Below are 24,524 nucleotides of genomic sequence, written 5' to 3'. Positions count from 1 at the left end.
TAGGTATCTATGGTTGGACTACTTGGTGTTTACACGACTGTGATCATAGGTACCTTGTAAGGTTTCTATGGTTTCATTTACCCGGTGTCGTAATATATTCGTTCCGATTGATATCTTTGTACTGGGCGCTGTTGCACAGACGTTACTGCGCATGCGCAGTAGGTTTAGTGTTAGTATATTCCAAGACACAACCACTGAGCTGTAGTTACCCCTCAGTGAACACAACCCTATATCATTGTTGCGTCACTCGTGGCACTATGGCGCAAATTACGTCACGATCTGAAGATCCTAGTCTACTTGCATTGCAATAGGTATCCTCAATCCCAGATTTATAGTTTTAATCACGTAATTACACCAAGATTCATCAGTTAAACAATTAAGGGCATTAAAAATTAGACATTCTGGATAATAAAAATAAATTTCAGCTTAAAAATTGCATAATTAAACAGTAAAAAGTAAAAAATTATCCAAAACAAATGTGTATATGGAAACAGAGAGATGTATTTCACCACAATGCTGTCCCAGAAGCTCGATAAATACTTAAAGTTTACTGGAACAGCGTTCTGGTAGTTGCAAGACAATTACACTGATATTGCAATAAATTTAAACTCTCTAACTGAATCAACTAATAGTTCCGAAAACTCTGGTTTAACAAATCGAACTCTGGGGAAAAGTGAAACCGAATACGAATTTTATTCCAAAATTCAGTAGTTAAGTAACTTGCTCATTCCTTTACTTTGCAAACAGCAGCTCTCATTTTAATCCTTGCATTTTTAAAGTCACCATGCATAGTGGATGATATATAATGGTCGGCAGCTGTCAAATATTGGCCCTGCGTTCAAAGTTAATGTGAGAAAACAGTTCAATTTAACCCAGGTTTTGGGGCTCAGTGTCATTGAGTGTCTTGCCCAAACAATAAGGGTATATACAAGACACTCAATAATTATTGCTCCAACCCAGTGGTCACTTATGGGTTGTCCAAATTGTAAGCCATACATAAAAACAATCACCCACAAAGTTACATACGTGTTAACTTGTAAGTGGGCACGAGGTGTATGAAACAGAACACGTGTGTTATAACGACTGTCGTTGCCCCGCCACTCAGTAAGTTACATTCATACATGAGCCAAATATGGCCTAAATCCTCATCCATATAGAACATAATACAACTTTTGTACACTTAGCTTCAAACCCAACTTACATTTGCAGCAAATACATTCCCCACCAAGTAATGTCTCGCTGGTGATGAATCAAGCTCCGATAGATGTCTCACCATCACAAGCGCGTCTTTTAGTTGGCCGGCAACCGCAAGGAAATCAACCATTGATGAAAGAATCACTGGGTGGTAATCAAGGCCAGAAGTAGCGAGTGATTGCATGAAACAGGTGATCACCTGTATGGGGGGGGGGGTTAGTTGCTGCTTTTGCAGAGACTGATGATGTCATTTTAGGTGAAATATTTAATTCATAGAATACAATTTTTAGACTTGATTTTTGGTATTGCGTATTTCATATAACTTTAGTCTTAGGTTGTGATATATTTTATAAAAAAATCTGGCTGTTAAAGAAACAGACATGAAACTGTCAGTGAGTTGCATTCACTCAGTTAAAACTTAAAACATTGGTAAAAGTCAACAGTGGCCTAAACCACCCTTATGACAGGAACTTACAAAGAATCGAATGTTAAGCAATATAATTAGGATTCGTGATCATGGGCACAAAACCTGGAGTAGACGGGCCAACCCTGGAATTTCTACACTGCATTATTCAGTAAACATTACAACCAATTAAGTAAAACTTTTTCACAGGATTGTGTGTCTAACTATCCCTGCCTCCCTGTGTTTTCATAAATTTCATCATCCATGTCATATTAAAAGCTTGGCGCGTATGAATATTACCTGCTTTGTGTCTCCCTTTACCCTCCAATAATAAGATGACAGGAAAGTTGTTTCCCATGTTGTATGTTGTTGTGTACGGAGTAAGTAAGATAATTTGCGAGCTACTTCTTCTAAGGTGGTGGAGTGAGATATAGTTGTTAGCAACTGGGTAAAGTAAAATGGGGGTTGGTTTGTGGTTGGTTTCTCAGTAGGTAGGCAGTATACACATTATACATAGATTCTTGGAACAATAGGCAGATAATTAGTTTGTTTGTGTAAAGTTAACATGGTGTACTTGGGGTAATAGGAACAGGAAGCACAATCATTTTATATCCTGTTTAGCTGTAATTTAATAAAGCTTTAGTTCTTACAAAACGAAAGTTTGATACAAAATTTACACAAAAACTTTTGAAATTTTTTACACAGTACTTTTCAAATGTATTTTGAAAAAAATGTTTGAATCAAAATTTAAATCCAAAGTTTTAAACTCACTAAACTATTATACTCGCACTTTTATTGCCTTAGTTATTACAAACAGAAGTGTAATACAAAATTTAAACAAAACAAAACAAAAAGTCGCGGGACTTTGCACTTCCCCCCATTCTTGCTACTTATATATCGTAGATAAAAAATTTGGAAAATTGGATTTAAAAATTGTTAAAATCAAAATTTAAGAAAAAAGTTTTAAACCTACTAAACAATTCCATTCAAATATACCTTGATGAAATAATCTTCATTTATTGCATCAACATTAGTTGGATTGTGAATCGATTGTACGTCTGTGAGGTCATAATACTTAGGTATACCATCTAGAACACACAATGGTTCAGAGCGATCTGATTCGTCCAGCTTCGACCAATCAGCTTCAGGACTGAAATTTAAATATTTTTCAATTTGAAATTTTTTCCCTTGAAATTATTTAGAAAATCTAAAATAAATGCTGTTTTAAATGCTAATGTATAGCTTTGTGTTTGCCACTGAAAAAAGAATGGAACATTTAAACCAGAGATTCTAAATGTTTTGGAAAAGTATTTAATAAACAAAACTCACACCCCAAACTATTCCTTTACATGCGAGGCAAACATATAAAAAAAGGAAATGTTACATGCAACAAGCTAAATATACTATAAATGTGCCTGAAAACAATTATTTCTATTGTAATAAATAAATTAAATATTAAATATAAGATAAACCCAACCCACAATGCCACTCCATCAATCAACTGAACATCAGCTTTGTACGAAAAATCGACCAAATCTTTGTCTTTCTCGCAATTTCTGGTGGGAAAGTTGTTTAAGATTAAAATTGCAAAATTTAAAAACTAAAACTATGTGTTATAGCAATAGGTGTAAATGTTTTGGGGTAATGGGCCAACTCTGGCCTAAACCTCAGGTCATATGGCATTCCTCACTGTAGGACCTCACCCATATAGAATAGAATGCACATATACAATGTTGGGGTAATGAACCAGCTCTGGCCTAAATCTCAGGTCCCATGGCGTGCCTCACTGTAGAACCTCACCCATATAGAATAGAATGTGCATATACAATGTTGGGGTAATGGCCAACTCTGGCCTAAATTCCAGGTCCCATGGCATGCCTCACTGTAGGACCTAATCCATATAGAATAGAATGTGCATATACAATGTTGGGGTAATGGGCCAACTCTGGCCTAAATCCTAGGTCCCACGGCATGCCTCACTGTAGGATCTCACCCATATAGAATAGAATGTGCATATACAATGTTGGGGTAATGGGCCAACTCTAGTGTAAATCCCAGGTCCCATGTCATGCCTCACTGTAGGACCTCATCCATATAGAATAGAATGTGCATATACAATGTTGGGGTAATGGGCCAACTCTAGTGTAAATCCCAGGTCCCATGTCATGCCTCACTGTAGGACCTCATCCATATAGAATAGAATGTGCATATACAATGTTGGGGTAATGGCCAACTCTGGCCTAAATTCCAGGTCCCATGGCATGCCTCACTGTAGGACCTCATCCATATAGAATAGAATGTGCATATACAATGTTGGGGTAATGGGCCAACTCTGGTCTAAATCCTAGGTCCCACGGCGTGCCTCACTGTAGGATCTCACCCATATAGAATAGAATGCACATATAAAATGTTGGGGTAAAGGGACTAAATCCCAGGTCCCTTGGCATGCCTCACTGTAGGATCTCACCCATATAGAATAGAATGCACATATACAATGTTGGGGTAAAGGGACTAAATCCAAGGTCCCATGGCGTGCCTCACTGTAGGACCTCACCCATATAGAATTCAACAAAACAAAGTACAAAACCAATCTCCCACCTGTGCCCCACCCCACCACTTAATGCAAGGGCAGCTTTAGTAACCATTTCATCGAGTGAGTTGCGGATCTTGGATAGTTTCTCCATCAACTTATGCGCGTGCTCCATTTTTAACTCAGCCTACGTAAGTAATACCTTTAGTTACTATTTTACTTTAAAACAGGTATTTTAATAAACATCACTAAAAACTGTTTTAGATTTTAAACCAAAATGTTTTAGACAATTGTGTCATGCACTGTCACTTTTGTATTGAAACTGACCACAAAATCCATGTTTTAATAACCTATGTAAATAAATATCACTATGACATCATAAGCAATTTAATATGACATAACAATAACAATATAATTTTACGTTTTTATTAAAAGACACTTCATTATGCTTATATTAAATACTAAAGTATAGACTGATATGACAAGAGATAACTATGACATCACAAACCTCTTTTCCATTCGAATTATTCAAATCTTCAATAGCTTTGGTTGTATCTTTTAAAAGTTGGTTTGCGTCCGATTTACGATCAACGAGGTCCTGTAGAATCTGGCCTGCTTCTTTAGCTATAAATAAATTGATTGATAAACTTAAAGAAATCATATGGCAATATTTTTAATATCCATGGCAGCAATGCAGTGATATAGGATCTCTATGTAACATGTGCATATAAATACGCCCCTCGACCTCAATCGCTTTCTTCCTTTCTCACTAGATGTGATACGTAATACAAGGCAAGCTAAGGCTCTTATGCTCTCAGATTCGTACAAAGACTCACTACAGCAACAACATATATGTAATCAAAATGGTTTTCTTTAAATTATCATAAACCGTACAGATGAAATCCTACCTTGATGTGAATAAGGTTCCTCTTGTGTTGGACCTGCAGCAACCTGTAGTTAACAAAACATATATAATATTTATCTACTTGAAAACAATTAAGTTTTTAGTTTACAAAAAAAAAAAACATTTAAACTGAAAACAACAATTTTTTAAATTGAAAACAACTCTATTTTATATTTTACTTCGTTTGTATTTTCAATATCGGAAGGGTCTTGCTCTTTGCTGTCATCTTGTGGTTCGTCTGCTTGTGGCTCTTCATTGCTATCAAGTGGTGAAACATTCTGTTCGAATAAAAACATTTGTATCGTAACGAAAAACAAACTACAACTTTACAGAAAAGCTAAATTAGACTTTTAAAATATGCCTAAAAGTAATAGCTTATATAAAATTAGGTTTTAAAAACACTGATTTGTTCTTGGATTACTAAAAAAATATTCAAATGAAGGACGATGTCATAATATGGATAATGCAACAAAGTGATGTCACATTGAGGGTTATTTAAAACAAAAGTTATTTATTCAAAAATAATGCATTGTTGAATATAATATTTATTATTTAAGTTTACAAAACCCAACCTGCCAACCATAGGCCAATGCTGCAATAACTATAAGATTAGAGATTAGGAAAAAAATTCTTATGGACTGTAAAAAGTTGGGCAAAAATGTTTAGTAAAATTAAATTAATATCCTGGGATGTTGATATAATTTTATAGCCATCATGTTTTGAATTCTTTTAGTGTAGTAGGGTGGGGTAACATCCTACAGCATGGCATGAATATGTTTTAACCATAAGCGTGTTTTAACAACTGCCATTTCGTGGCTAATTCCGCTCTTTATGTTTTAACTATTCTTTGCTGCCGTAATCAAAGTTATCAATTAATTAAGCCAGTGTTGCCTACCAAGTCTTGAAGGAGTTTTTTCACATTGTCTTCCTGCTTTTGACTCCTCAGATGTGAACACTTGACCACCAATAGTGAATGGAAAGCATCTTTATATTGAGGGTTGAGGACCATGGCGTAATTATAAAACTCCACTGCCCCTGTTATGTTATCTTGTGCTTGTAGTGCATTGCCCATGCTTAAGTACGTGGCAGGCTGTGGGGTGGGTTAGATGTTAAATTATATTGAAAAATTGGTTAACATATAATAGCTAGTATTTTTGTGTTGGGGTGTTTGCTGCTAAATTTAAGAGTTTGTACATTTGGTTGGACTGTTTTGGTATCAAAGGATAAAAAAAACTGTGTTTTAATAAGTTATCTAAATTATATTGATAATGTTAAATTACAAGTTAGGGAATAAGGTGTTCATAGAAGTACAGTTTTATTTGGATGTGTTGGATTAGATTAGATGTTAAATTTGAAGAGTTTGTACATTCTTATTGGGGTGTATGGTATCAATTATAATATAAACATGTTTTTTAATAAGTTATTTAAATTGTTCAACTTTATGAAATTAGAGAAAAACTACGTTCTACAGACTTTTCTAAATTATATAATTTTCTTTGAAATCATGTACCTTATGTAATATGTAACAGGCCAAATCAAGTCCAAGAAATTGTATATTATAAAAGAAAAACATTTCGCCTAAATGGTATCGTCCGTCTCCTATTTAAATATATTGATCCCACTCTATAAGCATTAGATCAGAAGTTAGCTTAACGGAACTTAACAGTCAATCAGTCACCACATATAATATCACTTGATAATAATAATAATTGTTACCTCCGAGTTATTAACACGCAGTGCGTAGATCAATAAGTTGACGGCATCGCTCAGTTTGCCAACTCTGTACCTGTGTGTTAATGTTCAATTACAATGTAGAAGTTATATATTGGTATTTAGGTGACAAGTTATTTATGGAATCTGAGATTTAAGGCAGAGTTGGTCCATTACCCTGACACCCATAGTGCTACAATTCATAAGTGACCACTGCGTTGGAGCATTTGCAGTTAAGTGTCTTATCCAAACACACATATGTTTATTGGTAGCAGTATCGAGCATTGAACCAGTTATCCTTCAGTTACGATATAGACCCAACAACTGAGACGCATTGCTGGAGATGTAGGCTTGGAGCAATGAGTTAAGTGTCTTGCATAAAGAGACATACACCAGTATTGAGCATTAGCGGCATGCTTCATTGCAAGGCAAGTGGCTAACCACTGAGCCATGGAACAAGATGTATTTATCAAATACAGTTTACTGTGTGTATGTTTACGTTATCACTACAGCACGAAGTCCCCTTGATCTTAGGGGATTCTTTCACGTTGTAGTTGCAAGATATAAGCTTACTATAGTCAACTCACCACTCCACGATGTACTTGTCACAAATTGTATTTATTATTGTTGTTATCGGCCGTAACCCCTTATGTCACAACAAGTGTGATGTAACATTGTCTATTGTGTTGTGTGTGTTTGTGTCACAATGCCAGCAGGGCAGTTGAATGTAGAGTGTTTTGGCTTTCAATTAAACTTATATAAACTTATACACTAAAAGCTTGGTAAGGCACAGCAGGGCAATCTATAAATAGGCGTCATGAATTGAGAGATCCAGAATTCTAGTCGCGACAATACTCTTACTACAGCCCACACTTCACATACTTACATAATATTGGACAAACTAACGAGTGGAATATCCAAATGTTCCACAGGTACTCTACGTATACATCTCCTCAGGCATTCAATAGCGTTAAGGTTGTCCCCGTTTACACGCCAGAATAATCCAGCAAGGTTGTATAATGCCCATAAGTGATCGTTGTCCTACATAACAAACGAGGAAATTGAAGACATATATATATATTTATACAAGTTATCACATATGCAACTTTGTGGGTGATTGCTTTTCTGACAATTACACAACCCATCAGTAACCACTAAGTTGAAGCAATTGCTGTTAACTGTCTTGCACAAGGCCACATCGCCCACAATGTTGTAGCAGTGACGAGCCATGAACCCATCACCTCTGGATTAGAGACGGGCGCGCTAACCACTTTGCTAGGGCGCTGGGCTATGGCTGACAACCCATTAGTGCTCAAGGCCACCCACAATGGTAGCACCAATCAACACCTCATATTCACCTGTTGCCTGATAGCTTTCCTCATGGCCGTGTTGATCCGTTGGCCCAAGTCATCCGGCCAAACCCTACCTTTGTTTACATGGAGCAACAGAAACTGAAAGAAATTTATTCAAATAATAAACCAATCAATACAAAAAAAAATAAACACAATGAATTTTCAGTTTTGTAATCAATTATGTATAATATTGTAGTTAAACTTTAGCTTTGCCGATAACTTGAATGTAAAACTTGGTCAACCCATCATGGACCACTAGGTTGAAGCAATTGTCGTTGTGTTTCGTGGTCATGGACAAATACTCATAGTAGCTGAATGGAATGATTAGGTTTTGAATTTAGGTTTCCGGGTTGGTCCCCTCTAAAAGGCGCTAACCAGTGTGCCACAGTGCGGGAATTATATTTGGACTGTGTCACACAAATACCAATTATTTAATTCCGAAGCACCGTAACTCAAATAAAGATCATGCAAATAAATTCCAATGTTTTATACTGTTTATAACTCAACCAACAGCTTGTACTTTATTTAATTCCAAAGCATCATAACGCAACTCACAGCCTGTCGGTATGTGCCCTGTTTATGCAAGTAATGCTCTTGTTCGTGTAAATAATGTTTATATAATTTATGAAAATAATTTATGTTATAAATTCAACACTTGAAACTAATAACCCCAACTCACAGCTTGTAGATGTGTGTCTTGTTTATGTTGAACAGTATTGCGCGATGCAATTCCTGAGATTGAATCGAATTGTGTTTCTTCCAGTGTTTCCAGTTTATCACAGTAAGGTGGTTTCCACGGTAACGGGTGCATCTCCCCCTCCGAGATCCCGATGTATGTAGTAAGCAGTTCGCGAACACTGAGATGTTATGACAATTACGACATTATGGTGTTTTAACACTTTTTTTAATTTGGCAACCTTTTTTTATTTAATTGTAACAAAATCTGGGATGACATTGTTAAAATACAGTTACACTCATAGTTGTCAAACATAGGGAACCTCATTGATTAATGTGGTGAATGCAATATATTTTGGCTCTGTTTGTTTGTATAGACACCTAACAGCAGGGTAAAATCTGTGGTGACATTGTTAAAATAAAGTTACACTCATAGTTGTCAAACATAGGGAACCTCATTGATTAATGTGGTGAATGCAATATACTTTGGCTCTGCTTGTTTGTATAGACACCTAACAGCAGGGTAAAATCTGGGGTGACATTGTTAAAATACAAGTACACTTATAGTTTTCCTACACCTAACAGCAGGGTAAAAGCTAATTTAGTGTAGAACTTGCCAGCAAAAGCAGAAGTAAAACAACCCACCCACCTTATACCCCTTGTCTCAGGATCAACGTAAGCGGAGTGGAATTCATCCCACGCTGGGTATCGGTTCACGTATTCATCACAAGACTTCATCGGTGGCCATGATGGATCCTACGTGGTGTAAGCAATACAACAAAAACATGGTTTCATCTGTTATTATATATACATATATAGATATGGGTTGTATAGGTTTTACTGAAAGTGGAAACCCGTGTTTTATACATCTCATCTAAGCAATATTGTTCCTAAAAAAATTAAGTAAGAAATATTTGAATGAATGAATGTTCTGTTTCATACACCTCGTACACACTTACAAGTTACCACGTACGTAACTTTGTGAGTGATTGTTTTTCTGCATGGCTGATAATTTAGACAACCAATTAGTGACCACTGAGTTGGAGCAATTGACACTAAGTGTCTTGCCCAAGAACACACAACTTCAATACAACAATAATGGACACACAGCATTAACACAACAATTATAAATACCGTCCAATCATAAACAGGTGAGCGAGGTTTGGTTGATTGTTCGGATGGAGCTGCGTCGTCCTGGGTCTGAACATAAAAATATCATTATAACTACAACTAATATATAAATAACATTATAACTACAAATAGGGTAATAGGCCAACTCTGGCATAAATCTAGGACCCATAGCATGCACGCTGCAGGACCTCATTCATGTTGTATAGAAATATAATTACAGCTAAGAGCTAATGTAGAAACAGTGAAATCCTGTAACAATAGCATTACTAAAGTAGTGAAAACTTCAGATTGCCCAACAAAACAATGCCATAGGCATGAACAACATCGAGTACACTAATACCTAAATAAATGCATCTTGATCAATATATGACAATGCAAAACAATATATACAACAAATAACAACTTCTATCCTACAAGACCATTAAATATTATGTATTAAACAACCAGCATATTTACCCCTTTAATTTCCCTCCTTTTTTCTTCCACTTGCAAAGGTAACTTATATCCTTCATCATCTTCATTGTTGTTGTTGTTGGGAATCTCTTTCTGTGGGAACAAGTATATTTTTATAAATTAAAATAAGTATTTAATAAAATAAGTATTTATTTGTAAAAACTAAACCACAAAATTTTATTTTTACCTTTGATTGCATCAACCACAGCGTAAAACGTTATACTTACTCCATTTAAAACACAATTTACTTTATTTAAAAGAAGCGTTTATTTAAAACATATAAATTGAATCATAAAAATCAAACATATCATCTACTTTTCACATTGGCTGCATTAGGCAAAAAACTATACATTTTTTTAACTAAAAACTGTTTTTTCCACGTCTTGCCATACGGCAGAGGATAAGTTGGCATAATTAAATTAATTATTTTATGCCAGAGAACCCAATATATATATTAATATAACACATCATTATGGCTGGTAGCAAGAGAAAACATAACATGGTATTTATATTACTTTGAATTGGTAACAGATCTGGACTTATTGTGACATCACACTAACCACTAATGACAAACAATACTCATTCAAACAACATAACATAATATCCACAACCATTTTGAATTGCCACAGTCCTAAACTCCTAAAGATCAGTTGGTATTATGACATCACACAAACTTCTGATGACAAACAATACTCATGTCTCCTTTACCTCAAAATTCACAGATATCTTCCTCGGCAGTAGTTTGATGATATCCCCCTCAGAAGTTGGGGGTTGTGGGGTGTCCAGGTGGGGCAAGGGGGTATCGGAGGGTGGGGGTAAGTTGCATACAAGTACCGAACCACTCTTGTTGCTACGAACCTGACATTTGTGGTCTGGAGGAATGTTTTCAGAAGTTTAAATTCTATTTAAATAGGAGACTGACGATGGCATTTAGGCAAAATATATTTCTTTTATATTATACATTTAGTTGAATTTGATTTTTGTCTGTTAGGTTTTCGTATCACTAGATTCTTATAAGAATTTTTTACTAGTTTAATGCTTGACACTGACAGTGGTTAGTGGCCTATCTAAGAGGATATGGGTTCAAGGCTCACTGCTGCTACCATTGTGGGCGTATATATCCCTAGGCAAGACATTTAACGACAATTGCTCCAACCCAGTAGTCACTAATGGGTTGGCTTGCCTGTGCCAAGTACATGGCAAGACTTTATCAGGCTGAATTTATTGTAGTAAAAAAATTGCAGCAGAATACATACATCTAGTCATACATTAGCTTACTCATACAAAACAAACATCCAACTTACTGAAGGTTCCTTCCCTTATCCTCTGGTGTTCATAATGCATATGGTAATCTATCTGAACCTTGGCTGGTATCTGTAGCGCGTTGAAACGATTTTGTTTCTGAACATACTGTTCGTGTTTCTGTTTGTAGCTCTGTAGCTCCTCCAGTGTTCGCTGTAAGCTCTCATGTTGAGCTTCCAGTTTTTCCTGGGGAGGAAAGAATTAGGTTTGAACATTTTATTCTATATGGGTGAGGTCCTACAACAAGGCATGTTATGGGAGCTAGAATTTCAGCCAGGGTTGCATTACCGATTGCTGGGATGAAGCAATGTCCCCTTGGTGACTACCAGTATAAGTGGAAGCATGAAGCAATGAATCGGGAAACCTTTAGTTACGATGCAAGCACCTAATCAATAAGCCATACATAGCAGTAAACTACTGTGTTTTAATATACAATGTATCGGGTTTTAATAACCGCATGTAGCCTTCTTAAATGAATCGCAAAACAGTGCACGTTTGTTGTTTAAGCAGTGAACAAACCAACAGCCATTATAGCATTAATGCACCTACCAAGGGTTACCCCAACAACCAGGGTGTTACACCCTATTAATAACTACTGGGTTGTAGCAATCATGTTATATACCATACTCCTATTAGTATATGTTAGATTACCCATGCAGTTACCTCCAGTTTAAGTTGACATTGAACGGCAGCCAGCCTTGATTTGGCTGCTTCGAAATCTGACTGACTTTCCAAAGTTTTCTCGTAATAATAAATGGATTCATTGTATTCGCCAAGCACCTGGGAACGTAAGAAATTCACAGTGGCTTATAGCAAATGCCACGAACTGTTGTAAAATACTCATTGGTATAAATGAATGTATCAACAACATTCGCTGCCACCAAAAAGAGGTGAAAAAAGTTTTACCAGGTGAGAGCAGAAACGCATTGGTTTTCATGTTGTTTACTGCATAATAACTAAACCACAATTTACACCCAACACCTTCACATTAACATTCTACTTACAGCATAAATGTTGGCAAGGGAGAAATAGTTGACGGCGAATTCATCGGATATTTCAAGAGCATGGAGCATAACAACGGATGCATTCAACGTGTATTGAGCTCTAGAGGAAAGTTATAAGTTGGACACAGAAATAAAAGTTACTATTTTAGATAGGAAGGTGATCAGACCAACCTTGAAATTTGACATTAAAATGGTAGCATGGCAGTTAGTTAATATATATAGAATATGAATATAGCTAAGAATTGGTTTTCCCCACCAATACTTTGATTCATCCAATACTAATCTTACCTACCCTGTTAATTAATATAAATACTCATTCAACAGTTGATCTGGTTCAAAACATAGTGTATTTCCAACACTCCGCCGGCCATTTGGCAAGACTTTATCAGGGAATCAACTTACTTGTGCAAAATATTGGCGAGGTTAACGAGAGCCACATCCCTTGTATGGTTGGGTGAGAAGTGCAAGGCACGTCGTATGCATTCGATTGCAGCATCAGGGTCTCCCTTCATTCTCCAATAGAAGGATGCAAGATTGTAGAGAACCCAGGATGTGGAGTTCTGTAATGGCAAGTTTAATAGAGTCAACTTGCATAACCTTAACTAATATAAACACATAGCAAAAATTCTTTCAAGATTATACCCTTCAAATCTTGAGTTTTATTTACGTATAAAGTGCTTTGTAGTCACCTAGTATACATGAACATTTGTTTATCTCTTCTTTGGTAACAGAGATTAAATCAATTATAGAAACAAAGAGAAGGAACTAGCAACAAAGCGACAGTCGAATCAATTGCTCGAAATTCTAATATTAAGTTGTATTTAATTAAAACAAACGAAGGTAACTTGTAATAAATTCCTAGAACCTAACCCTGATGTTCATTGAGTTGAAGGATTCTTGTTTAGTAAAATACAGTAATGATCTGGTGCTACAAAAAGTAACAGAAAAAAACGGACTTGATTTTTGTTTGTTACGTTTTCGCAGCACCAGAACAGAATAAAGTGGAACAAAAGTCTGCATCAAGAAGTAATAATGTGACAACATATGCCCCATGATGTCTCATTCTACTATGTGGTTGCAAATATTAAGGGTAAACATGGTATACTACGTTGGGGGAAGACGGAATTAAGAACCACAAGACATGTTCGCACAAAAGTGAATTTAATATATTGCTCGTTCTGTTACTTCTGCTACCAGGCATAATTCTAAAGTCTTGCCAAATGGCAGACAACAACCGGAAATACACTATGTTTTTTTTATACTAGAACTAGATGAGGCCCTAAAAATTTTTAAATTTACTGCTTTTTTTGCACTTAGTAAACATTTGCCAAACAAATTTTAACATGAAACGATTTTTAAACGTTTTTTCTGGCATTAAATATAAGTTTTAAACTTTTTTTTTCATTAACTATAAATCTAAAATGTTTTTCGTGGCATTGAACTTTACCACAAACATGACCTACCTTTTCCAATGCCTCGTGTATAGCAGTTGCAGCCGCCACGGGATCTTCAAGGAAAGATAAAGTTGATTTTAGTCCCGGCATCTTCTGTGGCTCCAATTTATCACGATCCTGTACACCCTGTGTGTATGGTTTGTTGGTTAATACATGGTCCTATCTGCCCCAATGCATTATATAATAACCATTTCAGGGCCTATGGTAAAAATGAAAATGACTGATTGGTAAACGGTAGACTGCACACCCGCTGTGCGTGATTGGTTAAAATGTGGTCTGCTGCATTGTTTGACTTAATATATACACAACAAAATCATAGATTGCAATCCATAGCATACATGAAACTTTCATTGGTTAAACATCACGCCCTGGTAAAACATGTTTCCATTTAAAATACTTTCTCATCATTGAGATATACAAGCGATGTTTTGGCAGATATTCAAGCACATTAAAAAGCTAATTACATATTTACATACGTGGTAACTTGTAAGCGAGCACGAGGTGTATGAAACAGAACACCTGTGTTATAACGACTGTCGTTGCCCCGCCATGGGAGGATAAATAAGTTACATACGTGGTAACTGGTAAGCGAGCACGAGGTGTATGAAACAGAACACCCGTGTTAAAACGACTGTGTTTGCCCCGCCAAGATAAATAAGTTCATATTGGTTTATTCATTATAACATTGCTGCTTATAAGCAATAATAAACAGATAATGAAAATGAAGTGTGATGTAAAAATGGTGTACAGGAAGTTTGTTTATGATGTCGTATAGCCTCACAAAGGTAACTGTTACGTGTATAATGGTCTATTGTGTGGGAACACTCACAGGATATGAGTCATAATGAGCCTTGTTTTTAAAGACAACACCAACAAGTGATTATACTCAGGTTGCATTGAGGTGTATTTGAAGAAGTAAAAGTAACGAAAGTAAGATAAAACTATTAAAAAAGTTTATAGAGCTGGAGGAATATGAAAAGTTTGTAGAACTTTATATAAACATTTTTAAAATGAAACTGTGTAAAGGTTTTAGAGCTATGTACCAATATATTTATATTAATATGGAAGAAAGATATTTAATATTGACTTGAAATGATGAATATTGTAATAATGCAAATAATTCAATATTTGTAGTAAAGGAAATTATGCATTAGAATTACACAGGAAACATGTGGTCTCATTACAACAGCTCAAAAGATATGACGTGTTATACATTGAAAAGAGATGTTGTGTTTTACATTAAGCATTCTTTATGACAACTTCAGCATTACTAATGATTAGGTTTTTAATACTAATGTTTGGTACATATTTTTAATTAAGCTTTTTTTGGCAAATTATTTATAAGTGATTTATTTGTTATAATTTTAACATTGGATTTAGGCTTGCAAAAGTGTAATGTTGGTTGGTGCAACCAGTTTTACATTGTGGTCTTACCTTTATTTAAAAGATTTTTAACTATTGCGTTTGATTAGGAGATGTTTTATTATGTGGTGTTACTGGCATGCAGATTGTTGGCAATGATGTTGAGACGTGAATATAGATACGTGTTGCCGGTTTCAATGGAGGAATATAAAGTTGCCAAGCAATGGATGTTATCGTATGAGGTTTATGAAGGGTTGGAGAAAGATGAAGGAATACGATTGCTGCAGTATAATAATTGCAACAATAATGGGAAACATAAGATATACACTTTGTGCGCGTTTGATTTTGAATCAAAGATACCACAGTTTGTCCAAATGCTTTTGAAGATGTTTTTCCCAGATGTTGAGCCAGTTATGCATCAAGAATCAACTGTGGTTGGTGAAAAGACAAACACTGTGTTTTGGGGGCCCAATTTATTTAAGGATAATCTTAGACTTGAAATTAGCTCGGTGGTGATGGAGGATCTTGGTACGACCGACAACGCGCATGAGGTACCATCAGATGAATGGGCGAATATAGAGGTGGTAAATGTGGACTTCGCGAACGACCCACTGAGTTTTAAAAGCTACGAGGAAGACTATGATGTCACAATGTATGCTTCGGAAGATAAAACAAGAGGCCCTTATAAGGAAGGGTGGTTGGATGAACTTAAAAATAAAGTTGAAAAATATGAAAAAGGAGATTTAAAGGAAAAACCAAAATATGTTTGTGTTTATAAACTAGTTACTTGTAAATTTAAATGGTTTGGAATAGATAGAATATTTAGGGAAAAAGTGGTCTACACTACCACGCAAATTATTATGGAGTTTTATCGCAAAATGATTTGTTTGTTTGATGCGTGGGGTGAACTAACGATAGATGATGTTTATGATGAACAAAATAAAACAGAGCTGTTTGGATCCTAATTTCGTCCTAGAATCTATATGGGTCCTTGTCAAGGGTTAATGTCAGATTTGTCCAAATCCCCAACATTGTATATGAATTATGGATATTCTACTCAGATTTGAGTAATCGGCTCAATAACCAGACTGCTTATGTATGCAGGTCATTTAACCATTTATTTAATTGAATTAACTTGTTAAAATCAAAGCCCCAACTATTAGGTTGGTTTTAAGATTATAACCAAAGGTGTTTATGAACTATCAAATTATGTAATATGGGTGAGATTCGATGTTGGGGCATGCGAGCCTGGGGTATAAGCCAGAGCTTTTACCCAAACACCCATTAGGTTGGGAAATTACTCCAAAGGTGTTTACGAACTTAAGCATAAGAATGTAAATGAAACTAACTGTGTCAGTACAACTGTTTATTCTGCGCATATTTAATAAGACTTGTCCTATTTGTTCAACATTACTAATAAAAGAAAAAATGGTTCCATTTGTGCAAAAACTATAAGTAAGTACATTATGCGTTTAGGTTATGGGAATGCTATCTAAGTGTCAACAGTACTAATGAAAAAATAAAACCGCTCCTATATATATATATATATGTGTGTAAAAACTGTGGCGAGAAAAATTAAAGTTATTCGATGCTACCTAAACCTTTATTTAGTCACTGACTTAGCTACAGTGGTAGAAAACATTAGTGTATTCTGTTTGAGCGGATGTCTATTGTGTGGTATTAGGGCAAAGGACATGGGATTTGACCGGTGTGAGCCGCTTAACCATTTAAATTAATTGTAGGTCAGGGTAGAATCATTTGAAACAATATAATGATTAATAGCAGAAGATAATACATGAGGAACGCCAGAATAAAACATGTAGGCACCAAACCTGGGGTTGCAAGGTAGGCAGACCACCCCCTGGATATTTCTGCAGTGCATTATTACTAGAGTAGACTTGTTGGAAAAAAAAACTATTAATGAAAACGGCACAACACGACGCACAGCAAGAAACAATATGGGAAGCAGACATAGGCACAAAACCTTGAATTTTCCACACTGTATAATCAGCAAACATTACAAACAACCCATTAGATTTGTTTAATAAGAATGTGTGTCTAACTATCACTGCCTCCAGTGTTTTTATAAAAGTTTGTCACTTATGAACAAAACCCTATTACCCCTATTTGAACTTTTAGGTATAACTATAGGCACCGAACTATTTAGAATTCAGGGGAGGCAGGGATAGTTAGACACACAATCCTGTGAAACAAATTAAACTTATTGGTTGTAATGTTTACTGATTAATGCAGTGTAGAAAAACCCAAGGGATCAGCCTGCCACCCCAGGTTTGGTGTCTATACATATAACGTATACCTTACCTCTAAATGATCATATGCATGAATGCTGTAAGGCAGATTGCATGCAGCGGAACAGTTAGGTTCCTTCAGCTTAGTGACCGGTATAATATCAATGTGGTCTTCAATCTATGGAAAAATTGTGCACAAAAATAAAAATATAAAGACACAAAACCAATAGACCTTTACTTATATACATATGTATGTATATATATTGGATTTCCAGTTTAAATATAATCAAAAAAAATGTAAAAAAGATTCTTTTATATCTCAACATTAGTTTAATATTATAAACTTTCGGCAATCCACGGGTAATTTATTATCAATGCCACGATAATGTATCAATTGTCTTAAATAAACAGTAAGGAATAAAAGCACCTGCTGATAATTTTATATTTTACCTCAATATCCTTGTTCTCAAGCGGTAAAACAGAACTAATGAACAAATCAAACTCCGGCAGTTTCTTTCCTAAAGTTAAAATAATTGGTTTAAACAACTGAACAATGGAAGTTTCTTTTCTGAATCAATAATGAACGACTTTAATTTTGTCCCTCAACCTCAACTAATAAGAATTTTTAAACGAAACTCAATGCATTATCACTTAACCGAATTTTTTTTACCCTACACGAAATTTTTTAGATTATAAAACTACAAAACAAACCCCAACCAATACACAAAAGCCATACCAGCAGCCCTGCAATCTCTATCTGTCCTGTAATGTCGACTTTCAAGATCGGTATCTTTATCTTCGTTTGTTTCAATCTCTTCTTGTTCTTTTAATAAATGTTGCTTGAATTTCTGGAAATAAATAACATGAAGATTAAACATCTATTTTCTTAAATACAATAGTGAAATCAAAGTATTAAAACAACAAAAAGACGAAATAAGAACTATATCTATTAGAATTCGAAAACAATAGCAAAGATCAAAGTAATGATACAAAGAAACGGAATAAATAAAATCTATGTTTATTAGATGAAAGTGAACTGTAAAGAATGTTGAAGTGTCTTGTACCTTAATAGATTGAAAAAAAGAGATTTTATAAACCACAATATCGTTTATATAAAAACAAAAGAGTTTATAAAAAACTATAGCCAATATAAGCATTATTTTTCTGGGTCATACACTTTAAAGATATTTATATACTCATGTCTTTCTCACCTTAAGATAATCATGATCACGTTCCTGTCTCATGAAAGCAACAAGATCATGGGGCTGTTTCATCGCAAATGGGGATTCCAACTAAGAATATATTCAATTACTTAAATGGATATTATAACGTAATTAATTTTATTTTATATGGGTGAGGTCCTACAGCGTGCCACACCAAGGGACCTGGGATTTAGGCCAGAGTTGCCCATTACCCCAACATTGTATATGCACATTCTATTCTATATGGGTGAGCAGAGCTGCGATTGAGCCGTTTTTCGCGAGCAATGCTCGGCGACAGCCGAGCTGGCTCGCGACACCTAGTCCAATTTAATTTATTTACATTTTATTGTCGCGGCAATAACTGTTAAGTTTAGCGACGTCAACGTCGCGAAACCGAGTTTCGGCGCGAGCCTCGGTGCCCAGGGTCGCCAAAATCTACTGCAGATGTCAATTCTTACGCGACTAAATGTCTGTCGCGACGGTTAGCGCAGGGTCGCTTAAATTTTACGCAGCGTCCCTAAAAAATCCAGGTGTCGCCAAAGTCTGGGTCAGCAACGAAATCGCATTATATGAAGTGAGAATTCTGACGTGCGTGGATATAATACTATTAGATTTAGAGGACAAATAATATTTCTTTAAAACTTGAGGTTTTTTATCACTGAACTCGGCGGTATACATTTTGATAAAATGATTCGTCGTTATCTTTTTTGTATTCTAAATCGTCGTGTCTCATTAGAACGCTCTTCATCTTGGATTAAATGCCAATTTACTCGCAAGAAAATCTGACCAAGATTGTTTTGGATGCATTAAATTTTGATTATAAAATACGTCCTTGTATGTGTTGGTAAAATATTCTTTAGGACAACTACTTCGGCCTTCATTTATTTAGTCGTTCTGGTGTTTCGTTCAACCACACCAGTGCACACTCAACAGGTATCTCTAGGTTCGTTTTAAGTTGCCAAGAGGGAATACGATATTAAATCAGCCTTGAACTTTCACAGCCACGTATGTTTTTGTATTGATATGTGCGTAAATCAACCCGTAAGTTATAATTCACCGCTTGAAAATAAAGTCATTATTTACGCAGGATTTAATCAGACAAGCAGAATGTTTGTTACGTCATAGTGGGGATTCACACGTTGAATATTTACGTCATAATACCGATTTTAGTATTCAATTATTGCCCTACAGGAATTTTTAACTAACTCACCAAACGTTCGTTGTATAGTGTGGTTCATATTGCCACAATATTTTGTTACATCACTTATAGTTGCAACCCCGGTTAAGCAGACTTAAAACATAATACGATACGCATATCTCTGGAAAGTCTGCTACTAATTTTTGCTAACGCGAGTTTGGTTTACCCTCTGTATTACTGCATGAATTTTAGTTAAACAAACCATATTACTGCTAAACAGACGATGTTTTATCGCTGCATCGATTTCTAAACGATTTAGGGCTCTCCGTAATAATCAACTTAAATCTGTTCCAGAAGTATTGCTGCTTTATATTTACCAAGTTTTCCTCAGCCATAAGCAGTGTGTTTGTTTGTTACGAAATAATGAGGATTCACACGTGGATTCATTACATCACAATAACGATTGTTTGACCTGGTAATTCATTACGACATGATAGCAATTCACACGTCGATTATTTGCATCATAATAGGGACTCACACGTTCATTATTTAGCCTGCAGGTGCTTGAAAACAAGTTGAATTTTGCTTTTTCACGTCTGTAATTATGTTAAGGATTGTCTCGTTTATACGATGAATACTTTCTACGCACGTGAACGCAGCAAGTATGTGAATACAATTTGTGTTTAGATAAAGCTTGGTGGTCACTGGCCAGACCTATTTCGCCACTCTAGATTCAAGCTTTTATTTTGGTCATAACAGCGTTTAATCTTTCCGTAACCCTGGCGCTTCGTCACAAACCAATTGTCTACAATCACAAATTATCAAATTTGTCGTCTAGGCTGCTTGCCGGTGTCAAAACACCCAATAAATTTTAAAATTAAAATATGCCGGTTTGTAAATTTTGTCGCATTTTCTTTGTCGATTTAGCGTTCCTGTAGTCTGGCTTGGGAGATTTTTCGATCTTTTCGTCAGCATGTAGATACGATAATATAGATAACAATTTGCGCAATCAGTCACATATATTAAAAGCAGTCGTATTGTAGTTAATTTTCACACAATTTTGTCAACTACAAACGATCGTTACTTTGACGCGCGCCGTTATTCTTTTAGAGCTATACGTAAACGAAAATATGTAACGAAAATACGGCCACTGATGTGACGTATTATGACGTCAGAATGATTAATTTTCTCGCGACAATTTGGACGTCGAAAGTTGCGCTCGGCGACACCTGGCAACGAATCGCAGCACTGTGGGTGAGGTCCTACAGTGAGGCACGCCGTTGGACCTGAGATTTAGGCCAGAGTTGGCTCATTACCCCAACATTGTATATGCACATTCTATTCTATATGGGTGAGGTCCTACAGTGAGGCATGCCATGGGACCTGGGGTTCAGGCCAGAGTTGGCTCATTACCCCAACATTGTATATGCACATTCTATTCTATATGGGTGAGGTCCTACAGTGAGGCATGCCATGAGACTTGGGATTTGGCCAGAGTTGGCACATTACCCTGACACTCCGGATGCTACAACCTATTAGTAACCACTGGGTTGGGGCAATATTCGTTACCCAAGGACACATGCTCCCACAATGGTAACATTGAACCTGGTATTCTTAATGGGTAATACTAATTTACGGGAATACGGAAATACGGGAACGACGGGAATCGCAATCTAATTTACGGGAATACGGAAATACGGAAAAGACGGGAAAAACTGCAAACTAATTTACGGGAATACGGGAACTTACGGGAATGTGTTTTAAGCCTGTTTTAGGTATGTACTAGTTACGGGAAGGTTACGGGAATGTGTTTTAAGCATATTACAGTTACGGGAAAATTACGGGAATGTGTTTTATGCTTGTTTTAAGTATTTAACAGTTACGGGAATGTGTTTTAAGCATATTACAGTTACGGGAAAGTTACGGGAATGTGTTTTATGCTTGTTTCAAGCCTACACCAGTTACGGGAAATTCACGGGAATGTGTTTTAGGCTTGTTTCAAGCCTACACCAGTTACGGGAATTTCACGGGAATGTGTTTTAGGCTTGTTTCAAGCCTACACCAGTTACGGGAAAATTACGGGAATGTGTTTTATGCTTGTTTACCAGTTACGGGAATGTGTTTTATACATATTACAGTTACGGGAAAATTAAGGGAATATGTTTTATGCTTGTTTCAAGCCTACACCAGTTACGGGAAAATTACGGGAATGTGTTTTATGCTTGTTTTAGGTATTTACCAGTTACGGGAAGGTTACGGGAATGTGTTTTAAGCATATTACAGTTACGGGAAAATCACGGGAATGTGTTTTATGCTTGTTTTAAGTATTTACCAGTTACGGGAAGGTTACGGGAATGTGTTTTATGCTTGTTTCAAGCCTACACCAGTTACGGGAATGTGTTTTATGCTTGTTTTAAGTATTTACAACTTACGGGAATGTGTTTTAAGCATATTACAGTTACGGGAAAGTTACGGGAATGTGTTTTATGCTTGTTTTAGGTATATTTGCCAGTTACGGGAAAGTTACGGGAATGTGTTTTATGCTTGTTTCAAGCCTACACCAGTTACGGGAAATTCACGGGAATGTGTTTTAGGCTTGTTTCAAGCCTACACCAGTTACGGGAATTTCACGGGAATGTGTTTTAGGCTTGTTTCAAGCCTACACCAGTTACGGGAAAATTACGGGAATGTGTTTTATGCTTGTTTACCAGTTACGGGAATGTGTTTTATACATATTACAGTTACGGGAAAATTACGGGAATATGTTTTATGCTTGTTTCAAGCCTACACCAGTTACGGGAAAATTACGGGAATGTGTTTTATGCTTGTTTTAGGTATTTACCAGTTACGGGAAGGTTACGGGAATGTGTTTTAAGCATATTACAGTTACGGGAAAATCACGGGAATGTGTTTTATGCTTGTTTCAAGCCTACACCAGTTACGGGAAAATTACGGGAATGTGTTTTATGCTTGTTTTAGGTATTTACCAGTTACGGGAAGGTTACGGGAATGTGTTTTAAGCATATTACAGTTACGGGAAAATCACGGGAATGTGTTTTATGCTTGTTTTAAGTATTTACCAGTTACGGGAAGGTTACGGGAATGTGTTTTATGCTTGTTTCAAGCCTACACCAGTTACGGGAATGTGTTTTATGCTTGTTTTAGGTATTTACCAGTTACGGGAAAGTTACGGGAATGTGTTTTAAGCATATTACAGTTACGGGAAAGTTACGGGAATGTGTTTTATGCTTGTTTCACGCCTACACCAGTTACGGGAATGTGTTTTATGCTTGTTTTAGGTATTTGCCAGTTACGGGAATGTTTTTATGCCTTTTTCAAAAAAAAACATTTACCAGTACAGACGGCCCCAATGAGGATCGAATATGTAAAATGCAATCAAAAAGACATTGCTGGGCCCTAAATTGTTTTGTGGGAGTTGGGAGTATACAGAAATGAAACTAATTATTAGTACTACCCAAAACCGTCATGTATTTTAAATTTGAAAATATTGGGCAATATATGCTTAGGTGTCCCATCTTCCCCCACACTACTATATTATGAGACGAGTATGTAAGAACACTATGACATCATTTATTGTTTTGTACAAGAAAAATATGTTTTCGAAAAACCAACTTTAGCAGGTAAACAACATTTATGAAACCATTTTCTACATGTTACACAAAAAATTTGCAGCTGTTTTTCTTTATTTCCGCTGCAGTTAAGAGCTTCGCATTCACCCCAATTTAGCGGCTTTGGCGCTTTGCCGATTACACTTTCGAACTCATGGGTCTCTATTGTGATTACCGCTTCTTCTTCTGCATCTTGCCACACTTTTTCTGCTTGTTTTTTTGCAAGGCTTAGCTGTTTTCTTGATTTCCTTTTGTTTTTTTTAGGTTGTTTATTCACGATTTGCTTGATCCATTCTCTGGTCAACGTAGACGATAGAGTTGGGCTTAGTGGAAGTTGATTGATGATGCTAAATGCGTTAGCAATGACATGGACCCCACAATCAAATGAATTTGTTTGCTGAGGTACGCCAAGACAAGATACAAATGACCAGTCCTTCATTTCTGTTGATGTTCCTGCTATGGCGTAACACACCTTCACTATCTTAAATGTTGCAGCAAAATGTTGTTGGAGCGAAGAACCAGTACTATTTAAAGAGTTGATTGATACAATTTGTTTTGTTTTAAAAATGACCAATATAATGTACCAATGATAACTGGTGTTAGCAATCAATATTAGGTTATCATAATTGAGAGCTTGGTTGGTTGCGATGAATGCTGCAACTTGTTGGTGGGCGCTGTTCAGTGCCAAACTCAAAACGTAACTTTCACAAATCAAGAAGGAAACTCCAGAATCAAGATTCGCTTCGGCAATCCACTGAATTGCTGTGGCGATCGTCAAGTCGTCGAGCCAATTTTGCCCCTGAAGGCAATCCCACATTGTCTTTACGGACTG

General features: G+C 36.1%; 2 protein-coding genes across 2 annotated transcripts in view; one reads left to right on the top strand and one right to left on the bottom strand.

The window, feature by feature from the left end:
• Positions 1-321: 321 nt before the first annotated feature.
• LOC149727536 (tetratricopeptide repeat protein 17-like) overlaps positions 322-24,524 on the bottom strand; it is a 28,260-nt gene continuing 4,057 nt past the window's right edge. Inside the window, exons 2-28 of the mRNA XM_089889087.1 lie at positions 18,935-19,015; positions 18,460-18,571; positions 18,174-18,241; positions 17,797-17,901; positions 14,122-14,238; positions 13,061-13,218; positions 12,659-12,758; positions 12,318-12,434; positions 11,657-11,840; positions 11,061-11,224; positions 10,356-10,445; positions 9,903-9,968; positions 9,418-9,524; positions 8,773-8,950; positions 8,100-8,192; positions 7,628-7,782; positions 6,748-6,817; positions 5,927-6,121; positions 5,211-5,309; positions 5,036-5,078; positions 4,636-4,751; positions 4,196-4,314; positions 3,079-3,153; positions 2,594-2,747; positions 1,898-2,041; positions 1,202-1,393; positions 322-832 (exon numbers count right to left, since the gene is read on the bottom strand). Coding sequence (XP_089745213.1) covers positions 725-832; positions 1,202-1,393; positions 1,898-2,041; positions 2,594-2,747; positions 3,079-3,153; positions 4,196-4,314; positions 4,636-4,751; positions 5,036-5,078; positions 5,211-5,309; positions 5,927-6,121; positions 6,748-6,817; positions 7,628-7,782; positions 8,100-8,192; positions 8,773-8,950; positions 9,418-9,524; positions 9,903-9,968; positions 10,356-10,445; positions 11,061-11,224; positions 11,657-11,840; positions 12,318-12,434; positions 12,659-12,758; positions 13,061-13,218; positions 14,122-14,238; positions 17,797-17,901; positions 18,174-18,241; positions 18,460-18,571; positions 18,935-19,015 — 3,210 coding nt within the window. The 3' untranslated portion in view covers positions 322-724. The remainder of the gene's footprint in view (positions 833-1,201; positions 1,394-1,897; positions 2,042-2,593; positions 2,748-3,078; positions 3,154-4,195; positions 4,315-4,635; positions 4,752-5,035; positions 5,079-5,210; positions 5,310-5,926; positions 6,122-6,747; positions 6,818-7,627; positions 7,783-8,099; positions 8,193-8,772; positions 8,951-9,417; positions 9,525-9,902; positions 9,969-10,355; positions 10,446-11,060; positions 11,225-11,656; positions 11,841-12,317; positions 12,435-12,658; positions 12,759-13,060; positions 13,219-14,121; positions 14,239-17,796; positions 17,902-18,173; positions 18,242-18,459; positions 18,572-18,934; positions 19,016-24,524) is intronic.
• On the top strand, positions 15,156-17,010 carry LOC149727537 (phosphatidylinositol transfer protein alpha isoform-like). Its single transcript, XM_089889095.1, has one exon. It carries the CDS (start codon positions 15,588-15,590, stop codon positions 16,437-16,439), a length of 852 nt encoding a protein of 283 aa, XP_089745221.1. The 5' UTR covers positions 15,156-15,587; the 3' UTR covers positions 16,440-17,010.

The sequence above is a fragment of the Ciona robusta genome, chromosome 11 (assembly GCF_009617815.1).
Source record: "Ciona robusta chromosome 11, ASM961781v2".
Taxonomy (NCBI): Eukaryota; Metazoa; Chordata; class Ascidiacea; order Phlebobranchia; family Cionidae; genus Ciona; species Ciona robusta.
Note: the sequence above shows the minus strand (reverse complement) of the source record. Positions and strands in the feature narration are given on the sequence as shown.